At 34.8% G+C, this 12,674-nt stretch overlaps 1 protein-coding gene across 1 annotated transcript; it reads right to left on the bottom strand.

Annotated features, from left to right (window-relative positions):
* Window positions 1-9,203: 9,203 nt before the first annotated feature.
* On the bottom strand, window positions 9,204-11,895 carry LOC137724879 (zinc finger BED domain-containing protein DAYSLEEPER-like). Its single transcript, XM_068463534.1, has 2 exons — window positions 11,668-11,895; window positions 9,204-9,608 (listed from the first exon to the last, which is right to left on the bottom strand). The coding sequence occupies exons 1-2, from the start codon at window positions 11,893-11,895 to the stop codon at window positions 9,204-9,206; spliced, it is 633 nt and encodes a 210-aa protein (XP_068319635.1).
* Window positions 11,896-12,674: the final 779 nt, after the last annotated feature.

The raw sequence follows: 12,674 nt of genomic DNA, 5'->3' as shown, positions 1-12,674 counted from the left end.
AAACAAATACATAACAAATATAAATTGATTGATTTTAAGCTATTTGATCCGGGTCTTTAAATCAAAATAGCACCACCCACTATTTTTGGCAAATTCCATATCCCTCATCGGAATTCGAGAGTTTTGGAGGAAACTCTTAGTAGGGTATGGGAGGCTCACTATTACCAAGCCCACCTCACGATGATACGATATCGGCTAGCATTAATAATAATGAGAGAGTACGCTTACTCATTTGCATCTCTTGCAAGTACCCATCTTATTTGGCCTCTAGAGAATGTTGCCTCACAATGATATGATATCGGCGCCATTGCACTTAGTTAAGTTATTCCCACCATGCTTAGTTCATGAAAGGGTTCAAGAATAGCCTCACAATGATATGATATTGGCCATCCTCGTTGCCTACACTCACCTCATCATATGTGTATAAACTCCTCCTGAGTGTAAGCATGCACTTTGTACTCCCCCATGATAGGGTGAAGCCGGTGTACAAGTCACAAACGATTGGAGCCTACCACGGTGGAAGGCCACGAAGAGATATTCAAAGCATCTCTCGCTTATCAACTTAATAATGGTTTGTTGAGGGTTTTAGGTCTCATCACATATAAACATACATTTTAATCCAATTAAAACATTTTGGTCCTATTACAACTATTGGTCCATATGATTGATTTAGTAGTATATAATACTCCCACTATGCTTTTAAAACGGTTTTTAAAGCAAGACTATATGGTACTACTAACATAAGATTTGCATTCATTGATGGACTATATAGTTGCCTTAGGGCCTTAGGATGACTATGAACCTTTGATTAGATCCAACACGAGCCTTGTGTTGAATCTCGGACTAGGGATGGAGATTGATTTTAGTTACGCGTTTAATCACATTAAGGCGTGTTGTCTTAGGGCGTTGGACCCAACTACTCCAATTTCATGCATATCGAATAAAACAAGAAAGGAGTACTTCAAAGTAAATAAGAGCTTATGCTCTTTTACAACAATTGATCAAATCAAATTACTTTAAAGTAAAGAAGAGCTTATGCTCTTTTACAACAATTGATCATATCAAATTACAACCAAAATTTAATCTACACATTCCCATGGTTCAAACAAATTTGAAACGGCCTTTCACATAGCTCAATTATCGTAGGCTAAGGTTCATAATCACCCTTTCTTTAATTAATTAACGCTTTAACTAATTAAACTTGAATGCAACATTTTCATTTGGTTTTTGTATCCATAAAATTGATTTAAATGGAGCTAAATGAAATGAAAATCCAATTCTCATTTAAAGAGACAAAACAATTTTGTTCTCTACCTAATTTGGGCCAAAATGCTATGACCTCAACTTTTGGGCCATTTTGCAAAACTTAAACTTTTGGGGTCACTTTGTAAAAACACAAAAGTCCACTACTTCATGTAATTACAACTAGAACCCAAAAATTTCCATTAAAGCTAAAACTTCATTAAAGGAGCAAAACAATTTGTCCTTTTAGTGATTTTGGACCTTTACGTAAAAACGTAAACTTATGGGTCAAAGTACAAATACACAAAAGTATCAAAACTTTATGTAATTGCATAAAAGCCCCACAAGGACCCTAATTGAGTAGGGTGGCCGGCCATTGAAGCAAAGTATATAAAAAAATTTCAAAGTTTTGTAAGTGGGGTGTGTGAAATGGAATAAATCATTACACACCTACCCACTAAAATTTCTTTAATTTTTCAACACAAATATCTAAGATATTTAAACATAAGAAATATTTCAAAACAAAAACTTTATGAAATAAATCAAAACTTTGAATCAAAACACCAAACCTTTTGTTCTTGGCAAGAACATATCAAGAACAATGAAGAACATCCATGAAAACCCATAAGAGCTCCATGAACATTCTTCACCCAAAAACATACCAAAACCACTCAAACTTAAGGGAAATAACATACAACCATACTAGGGTACATAGGGGTTCCAAAAGTCACTTTAAAACACTTTTAACAAGTCAAACAAGAACCCAAAAATCCACCCTTTGGATTTGGCCGAATTTCCCAAAAAACATGGCACCAAATTTTAGCTTCAAAATTCATGCTCATATGAACTACATCTACAACATTTGAGATGACAAATTTTCTAACAAAATTTACATTCAAAGAAGCAAGAATAAAGCTTGTAACAATTACAACATTCAAATCACAAACTATGAACTACAAAACCCAAAAGGATTCACCAACTACTAAACTTAGGCTCTTGATACCACTTGAAGGAAGATTTGTGAAAAACAAGTTCATTTGAGCAACATCAACAACATGCAATTAACAATTAAAAGGTGGAATCATGTTTATATGCACTCAAAAACAAAACTTAACCCATGAACTTCAAAGCCTAGTAGATAGGTGAACCAAGAGTCAACTCAAAACAAAGTGAGTTGAGAAATCAATACCTTTGTAGATTCCTCTTTGCATAAGCAAAGGCTAATCACCCAAAGAGAGGGCCTTCATTCCTTGCATCTTAGATCCATGGATTTGGATGGATGAAAAGGTTTCTCCAAGTTCCCAAAATTGAGAACCTCTAATGATTCATCACCAAGGCATAATGAAGAAGAAATGAGTGACCTTGGAGGAGTTTGATTGCTAGATGATCCCTCCAAGGTGGCCGAAATTTTAGAGAGAAAAGAGAGCTTGTATTCTCATCCTTTCCCCAAAAATAACCCTTAATGAATTTTAGGCTATAAAGTCCTTTATATAGTCCCTTCAAATAAGTGACCTAATGGACCAAATGCCCTATTCTTCTAACATGGCCGGCCATAGGGTTTATTGGGCTTTCAAGCCTTTTGTTTATTCAAGTTGTCATACAACTTGAGTTAATGGGCTTGACATTCAAATCCCATTGGGCCTTGCGGCCAAAAACTAACCCGAGGTCTTTAACGAACTTATTCGTTTGATTAATTAACATATTAATTAATCCTAGCCTTAGATAAATAATTAAACCATTTAATTATTCTTACTCATCTCTGTTGTTTCTTCAAACTCTACCTTACTCGGTGAACGATCCATTAGGTTCCTTTTAGCGAGGCAGTGGGCGATTAAAACTCTTTCTAATCGATTGTGAATTGAAACTTACTTTCAATTCTCCCGTTAGTGATAATACACTTTTAGGGCTTCCACAAACCATGGTTGACGCCTAGCAGCATGTCATGGTTACCCAAGCTAATCAGAAGAGGTGGAGAACCTATTCAGTTTAGGATTACAAATGCAATACGGTCTTTCTCTAATACAATACTCTTGACCACATTGTTTGGTTTGATAGTTTATTCATGTCTACTATCCAATGTGAGTCTTGTGCTTATATGATTACCTTGAATGTGATTTGGAACGCATTCCAACATCTCATTCATACTCTGGCCAAAGATTCTAAATCATATCATAGAGTATTCTCCCTCAAACAGTTTGAAGGTTAGAGATCCCTTGTTGCGCATTCACTTGCCTCCATGGCTAAGTGGCTTAACCCCGACGATGCCGTGGACACCCTCCTGATGGAGTGACTTTGACATAATCAAAGATTAAGGACCTAACCACAAGACAGTTGTGATGCCTCAGGTCAAAGGACTACTTTGCATTATCCCAACCATGAGTTCTCATGTGACATGAATATGAGAACCCCTCGTTGATCGTGTTCAGTGAACTCATTCTCTATTGAGCACCTACATGCTTGTCTTGATGTCACACACACCAATGACTCGAGACTAGTCACTCTCCCTGAGAGAAGACATAGCACGTACTGATCTTAACGGACTGTCAATGCCCAATTGACAATCCTATGATCAGGAACGTTTAGGATGTGTCAACGAAAGAATGGTCTCATGAATCTAACTTCTTTAGATCGCATTCTTCCAATCACATATTCCTTGGACTTATCGTTTAAGCATATAACATTTATACGAGACGGCTCAAACAATAATGTTTGCCCTTAATATTAAACTAGATTAGTTTAACATGTGAAATGTCCATAAAGTATCATCATATGATTGGTTTTAGGGCACATTTCCAACAATGCCAAGGGTTCCAAATATCTAATGATAAATGGTGAATCAAAACCCACATAAATTCCCATTTTACGCTAAGGTCTCATTTTAGTGCATTGTGGTGGTGCAATAGGCACATAAACAGCACAACCAAAAACTCGTGAATGTGAAATGTTTAGCTAATGCCCAAACACGAGTTGTACTGAAGAGTATTGGTGGTTGGCTTTAGGTCTCAATTGAACCAATGATGCAGCATGTAAGATGGTATGTCCCCATGCAGATACTAACAATTTTGTTTTCATGAGCAGAGTGCGAGCTATTAATTGAAGCTGCTTGATAAATGTTTTTGCTAGACCATTTTGAATATGGACATGAGGAACATGGTGGTCAACATCAATGCCCAATGTCATGTAGTAATCATCAAAGGTTCGAGACGTAAATTTACCAGTATTATCAAGTCGGATTGACTTAATGAGGTATTCTGGGAACTGTGCTTGCAACTTAATTATCTGAGCAAGAAGTCTCGCATAAGCTACATTCCAAGTAGACAAGAGACAACATGTGACCATCAGGTAGAAGCATCAACCAAAATCATAAAATGTCGAAATGGTCCACAAGATGGTTAAATAGGCCCACAAATATCCCCTTGAATTCTTTGCAAAAATGATGGGAATTTAGCATCAACCTTTAGTTATGATGGTCTAATCACCAACTTCCCTTGAGAACAAGCCTTGCAAGGGTTATCATTTGAAATAGCAATGTTTATGCTCAATAATGGATGTCTATTAGAGTTATTAATGATCCTACGCATCATGGTGGATCTTGGCTAACCCAGACGATCATGCCAAATCATGTAAACCTTTGAATCAATGAATTTCTGGTTCATGACAGTATGTGATTCAATTGTCTTTATGTATGTATAATACAATCCACTTGATAAACCACGCAACTTCTCCAATATACGTTTCTGGGTATCATTGGAGATAATGCATAGATACTCCACATTTTCTGCACTGTTCATTTCAATGTGGTATCCATTTAAACGTATGTCTTTAAAACTCAACAAATTTCGAGTAGATCGAGTAGCGTACAACGCATTCTGTATGGACAATATTGTTCCATTTGGTAACATGATTTGGGCTTTTCATGAGCCTTCAATTACATTTAATTGGCTTGATATTGTTGTTATCCTTACTTCTGTAAGCATCAAGCTTGAGAAATACTTTCGATCTCGAAGTATTGTATGCGTAGTTGCACTGTTTGCAAGACAAATATCTCAGTCATTTCTCTTGTTTTGAGAATAACCATAGTTTTTATCCATACTTTCTGAGTAAAGGGGATCACAATTAAAAACAACTTATTCATAATAAAAGGAAATTTAAATGCCACTTTTATTGAATTGAAATGTGAGTTTTAAACTACAAGTTCAGAATAAAAATACATCAAGAATAAATGATTCAATCAGACCGATACATTTCATTCCCTCTTTCCACAATGAAGTTCGAGACATCTAGGTGGGTTGTGTTCAACTGCCCTCATAAGTCGCACACTGGATCAGGTATATCCATTTATCTAGCCTGGTCGAGGAAATTGGTCTCGACACCCTTCTCCTTGAGGGAGGCTTGATATAGATACACTAAATGTTTTGGGGTACGACAGGTACGCGCCTAGTGCCCATTGCCACCATATCTATGGTAGGCTTCTTCAGAGTTTCTAGGAGCATTGTTCATATGAGCTTTGACTTTGTGGCGATTTACATTTTTGAAGCTCGAGGCTGAATTATGCCTTGGAACCTGGTTATGAAACTGGACACCATGATTCTTGTCTTTCCCGTTCCACCAACCTCGCTTGTGGCCACATCATCTTGCCACCAGAGGATGTGGCGTTCACTTCGAGGGAAGCAACATTCACTTATGGGAATGGTGCAGATCCAGTAAGTCGAGACTGATGATTTTTCATCATGATCTCATTGTTTTGTTCAGTTGCCAAGAGCACAGATATCAACTGGTTGTATTCAATGAAGCCTTACCCTCTATACTACTGCTGCATGAGCACGTTGGAGGTATGAAATGTACTGAAAGTATTTTCCAGCATACCCTCCTCAATGATGGTTTCCTCACAAAGCTTCATATGGCAGCTAATTCTGAACATCACATAATTTTACTCAACCACTGACTTGAGGCATTCGCCTGATCTTGAAATGATGCACTGTTTTCCTCCCTAATGGTTTCTCCAAGATTCCTTGCCTCCAGATGGATCTTGGTATCCACTACCCAAGTAAAGTAGTTATTCCTAGTAATGTCCAGGGCAACAAAATCAAACTTTGCCAAGTTTGTCATTTTCTTTTCTGAAAGAAAATTGAGATGTGTAAGAATTTGCAATAATATGTATTCCTGGAGGAATATAGTAGTAGAACTTCCGTTCTTACAAATTTTTCATTTTGATCTTCAGGCCAAAATGATAAGCACTCGAAACTTCAAGCTCAAGATTTACATGATTAATGAGGAGGGCGATTGTACCGCACCATTCTCATTGAAACAAGCATAGAATGGGTGATTATTCCACACCACTCAAGCAGCAGGAAAATTTAAATATGCAGAGCATGGTGGGCTATTATACCGCATCACCTAAAATTGCAATAAAATTAAATTTGCAGCTCAAGATGAGATATTGTACCGCACCATCTTTGACCGCAGTAAAATTAACATAAATAAACATTGGGTTAGTAATCAAGAACTACACCAAACAAGAAATCAAAGATATAAGTAATTGTTAAATTAAGAACGAGAAGCAAGCATGGTGCTAGTAGTTTATCGCGAGGGTACATCATGCAGGTGAGGGAGAGAAGAAGAAGAACAAGAAAATCCTTGGAGGAAGCTTTTTTTTTTTTTTTTTTTTCTTTTCGGTGAAGGGAGATGAGAACTAGTTAAAGTTAGAGAGTCGTGCTGATAACGTGTTATAAATAAACAAAAGTTAGAGAGATAACCTTTGCTAAGGACAGGAGTGAAGCAGGTGCAAAATATCACACTATAACTATAGCACAAAAGAATGAGAGATAAAGAGAGGGAGGGATACTGATATTATTTCTTTGACTCTTTCTTTCGCAGTGTGTTTTGATAGCACACGAAGTGCTCTATTTATAGAGCAACTCCCGTAATAACAACCATCCAAATACAATGATGACACTTTTGAAAGTATCAAATACTATTCCCAAGTCTTTATTCCTTTGAGTGGGCATTCACCCACTAATTCTACAACAACTAATATAATAAGAAAAGGACTTGAATTTTCATTAGTTTTCCTACAAAATTATTATTTTTAAGAAACAAATTTCTATTAATGAAATCCTATCAAAAGTATTTTTATTAAAATTTTATTGATAATAACAAAAAAAAAAGAAAAAAGGAACGAAGGAATGAGTGACATGTGTCATGAGAGAGAGAGAGAGAGAGAAGAGAGATGATAATGATAGGTGAAAGAGTAAAGAAAGATGATGGTGATGGGTGAAAGAGTAGAGAGATATTGGTGAGAGTGAAAGAGGAGAGAAATGATGGTGATAGGTGAAGAGAGAAAAAAGATAGAGGTGAAGGAGGGTGGGGGAGAGAGAAAGGGGGAGAATATCCTCTTTGGACTCAAACCCTTCGGATCCTCTGGATCCTTCTTCTTTAAGGGCGGAGTCGGTGTCGTGGCTTTTCCGGAGTCGACGTCATGCTTTCCCGGAGTTGGCGTTGTGCCTCTCCAGCGCTGGTTATCGGCAATGTTGATGTAATAGTCGTCAACGATTGTGGTTGTATAAAATTGAGCATGTAGAAGTTTCTCTATAAATAAAACAAAAAAAAAAGTGAAGAAGAAGATGCAGAATTGAAGGAGGAGGATTGATGAAGAAGAAGAAAAAGAAGCAAAACTGCAAAAAAGAAAGAAGAAGGAGGATCTGGGGATCCGGAGGGGTTCGGGTCCGGAGAGGATCCTCTCCTAGAGAAAGGGGGACGTGCGAGTCCCACGCGTCAGCTTTTTTTAGATTTTTTTATTATATTAAACTTTCTTCATTTTTATTAAAACTCAAGTTGTTTTCATCAAATAATGTTATTAGGTAATTTTTTGTTAAAAAAAGTTTGAAGAAACTTTTTCCATTAAAGCTCCTATAATAAATTTAGTTTATTATTACTATTCTTTTATCATTCCATTAGAGCCTTATCATCTAATCTGCAAATAATTAGCAACGTAAATGTGATTGCCCTTCCTACTACACGGATTGGAACTTGCTTTACAAGTCAGAAATGCAATGATAAATAAAATTTATCTAGGGAATTGTTATCAGCACTTCAAAAATCTCATTTTGCATTCCGTATTTTCTATAATTAGAAGAAAAAAAAATACACTTTTAAGGAGTGTAGATAAAAATTTTGGAGTGCTAATAATAGTTCCCTTTATCTAATATGATTTTAGATTAATAAAAAACAAACAAAAAGATAGATGCCCAATTAAATGCGAAAGTCCAGAGCAAGGTTTGGAGGAATGAGTAGGGATGAGTTCAGTATGGTTAACGTACCAAAACTCTCGTACCAATTATCGTACCAAACTTTTAGTTTGGCAAAATCTATTACCATTACCGTACCAAACTTTCAGTATACCGAAGTTCGGTATTGCCAAATAGTTCGGTTGGCATGATATGGCAATAGTAATTTCCACTTTGTTTGGGGACAAAATCTATTTTTGTTTTTTTAACCCAATTCAAGGCCAAAATTTTTTTTTTTGTACCTTTATCTCATACATTGTAGCCTAAATTAATATATTAGTCATCCTCCAAATAGAAGTTACAAACCAAAACAAATATAAGTTTACGATCCAAATAGAAGTTTACAAACCAAATACAAGTTAAAGTTTCAAATCAAATGAAAATTGGAACTAAACTTCAAAAAGTAAAATCCATTGATCAATTCCTCAAGTTTGAGATGTCGAAGCTTTTGGAGTAGGCATTGAACTTGTAGAAGATTGAGCTTGTGTCAAGCTTACATGACAAACAAAGAAAACATATTAGTAGCAAGAAGAATTAAAGTTGCAAACCATTTAATAACAAATTTACTAAAAAAATTAAGCATATCTTATTTGTTTCCACTTCTTCCATTTCCTTGTAAAATTGAAGCATATATTCCGTTGGTTCCTTGTAGAAGTTTACTTCATCCGCTCTAAACTAATCACTAGTACACACTAGTGCATCTACCATTTTAGGAGTAAAGGATGTCCTAAAAGGGTCCACAACCCTCCTCCCTAGGCTAAATGCATTTTTACTAGCAATGGTAGAAGTGGGGATTGCAAAGATATCCTTGACTATTTGTGAAAGAATTGGAAACTCTTTTGTGTTTGATTTCCACCAACTCAAGAGATCAAAGGCACCAACAATAATGATAATATAAGGAGCAGTGAAGTACTTATCAATTTCATTTGATATCTCCAAAAGACGTTGCTCACTCCTTTCTTGTATAAGCTCCTTCATCATTTCAATTTTGTTCTCATCACCTCCACAAGCTTGAATTATGAACTCCTCATTTAGTTCCACATCTTCCAATAGAGCAACAATGGTAGTAGAAGAACCCCCCTATACTCATTATACAAATCAAGCAAGTAATGGAATATTATAAATATGTGTTAATATAATTATATATTATATACTTTATATATTATATATTATATTATATTATATCTTTGATACGATAATTCCTGGGTAATGGTATCCATGAAATTTTGGTACGGTACAATACCGTACAATTACCAATTGACACAAAAAATTTGGCCCAAAATCGATATGGCACGGCCATTTGGCAAAAAAAAAAAAAATTCCACCCCTAAGAATGAGCATAGCCCAATAGTCATATGCCCTACCCAATGAACAATAACAAGCAAAGATTACTTTACAATAAAACAAAAAAAAAGAAAATTAGAATTAGATGCTTCATTTTAGACTTTTGTAAACTAAATATTTATGCTTTTTGAGTTTTTTTATTAAGCTTTTGAAACATTTGATTAAAATACTCAGACTTGAACTACTTCACATTAATTGAAATTAATTTATATTTAAATATTTGCTATATATTTCAAATAATTTAAACTGTATTTAAGTCTAAAAATTTAAACTTTTCAAATCTAAATGTAAACCACGCCAAATGAAAACATACCAATATTAAATGAAAATGTACCAATGTCAAACGAAAACGTACCAACCCCGAATTAAAACGTACCCAATTATAAACTATATTAAAAACGAATATTCATCTTTTTGGAATGTTTAAAAATATGTTTGATTCATACACAATGCACTAGACAGTCTTGTTTTTTGGTAGATAAGTCTCTGGAACAACTTTTAGTTGATCGGAGATAAATTCTTATTATTGTACATAATGCTAAATAATAACGATAAATCATATAATTTTGAATTAACAAAAATGGCTATTGTCTGTTGATTAATGACTCTTTCTATAAAAAAAATAATTAATTAAAGTAATTTAAACTTTTACATTATTAATGACTCTTTCTATATATAAAAAAATAAAAATAAAAATTGATTAAAGTAATTCCTCATTATTAGGACAAAAATTCATAAAACTTATGTTTTGAAAACAAGCGTACCAAAAATTCAAATGTATCAAAAACTAAATGTACCAAAAATTCAAATGTATTAAAAATTCAAATGTACTAAGAAGTCAAATGGACCAAAAAATCAAATGTACCAAGTAACTAAATGTACCATTATAATCAAATGTACTGATATAACCAAACATACTTAACAATGAGTTTTGTTACATCATCTTAAATCATCATAATAAGATATGCATAAAAATTGAGGAAAAAAGGGAATGCTAACATGAATAGACTTCTAATGAAATAAAATTAAAGTATCAAAATTGGAAGGAAAATGTTTAATCAAATTTGCAAAAAGAATAGATGTTTAGTCTATGACATTTAAAAACGAGGCGTAAAACGCCCCAACAAAAAAATCTCCAAGCAAAAACATTAAATCAAAGCCCAAGTAACCAATACAACCCAAACCCGAATTTCATAAGGAGAAATGTATGCAGATGGAAAATAGATGTCTGCGAATCTAATTTAAGACATTGCGCAATCATCATCTTTGTCACATCTCTTCAATACAGATATAGTAAGGGTCATATATCAATCTCCTCTCGTACTTGAACACTGTGAGATCAAGAGTTTCATTTCCTTCCGTTGTACCCAAGAAAAAAAATCCATATTGGTTATCCAAAGCTGTCGTCATCGACGCTACTATTTCACCGGCATTGTTCGTCGGCCGCCAAAAACAAAACCCTAACACAATGAACTCAAAAACAAAATTGAATTTCAACAGACAACCCAAGATTGAATTCCCCTAAAACGTCACTTGTCCTTGTGTCTTCCATGCCTGTTCTGCAGATTGTAGTGGTTGAACTTTGAATCCCAAACCTAGCTAAACGACCCACATCCTCAAATGAAACGGCACAGCCCAAATATTTTGAATTTGGGCCTCTCCTTTTCAGTCCAATCAAAATAATTGACGCCAATTACGGCCTCGACGTAGTTAACGGATTCTCGTCGTACCGTGTCCGTCCAACCTCAGACAAACACTTTCCAGCTAACAACCAAAAAGTGACACGAAGTCAGACACTGAATTCGCGGACCCACTCATATGGGGACAAGACTGAACTGATAAAGTGTTGATCAAGCGTCCGCCACGCGCTGCTTCCCATGCGGCGTGTCCAGTCGCCGGACTGTGGCCCAATCAATGACGATCTCAGTTCCAAGGCTCGACGTACACCGTTGGATGAAGGGGAGGGTAACGGTGTCGGTGAAAGAGCGACACCGCAGTGCAGAAGGTACAAGCCCACGCGCATGCTGTGGATGTGATCAGGACCGTTTGATTGATTAAAAGAAGAATAAAATTAAAAGGGAAAAGGTGTTGATCATTAACTTGCTGTGATATGCAAATTCTAATTGACTTATATGAATGTAATTTACAATAATGTACATGAAATTTTTTGTGGATATCGTAATTAGTTGCATAGTTACAATTTCAAAATGTGTTGGACAAACTAATCATCAAAATTAGTCATAGACATGCGTCATTGAAAGGGACATAATATGCGAAAAAAGTTAAATGAAAAAAATGAAACCAAAAGTTGAATAACCGAAATTCGCTTAACATTTTTCAATAATCATAGATTTAATGATTTCAATATGTATCTAGTCTCGTTATGAAATAGCATTTTCATGAAAAATGAAAACTAAAAGTTTTAATGATCAAAGTTCCCCTAAAAATTTTCAACAATCATCAATTTTCTTTCAACTGCTATATATATATGTATTTTTCTTTTTTCTTTTTTTTTTTTTTTTTTTGAACTGAAGTCATTAAAAAATATAAGGAAATAATAGTTGGTTTGTTTTATTAACATATCACATTTTGTTGACTACACCTCATATTTACTTTTTAAATTAAAATTTTTTGAGAGCTGCTAAACTTATCCCGTTGTCTTATTTCCCTACTCACGTTATATTTACACCCACTATAAAAAGTTAAAAAATTAAAATGTTATTTTCCCACCCACTATTATTCCTAAAATAGCCCTATATATAATTAGAGATAAATTTCTCTTTAAAAAAAAATATAAACAAA

The sequence above is a fragment of the Pyrus communis genome, chromosome 2 (assembly GCF_963583255.1).
Source record: "Pyrus communis chromosome 2, drPyrComm1.1, whole genome shotgun sequence".
Lineage (NCBI taxonomy): Eukaryota > Viridiplantae > Streptophyta > Magnoliopsida > Rosales > Rosaceae > Pyrus > Pyrus communis.
Note: the sequence above shows the minus strand (reverse complement) of the source record. Positions and strands in the feature narration are given on the sequence as shown.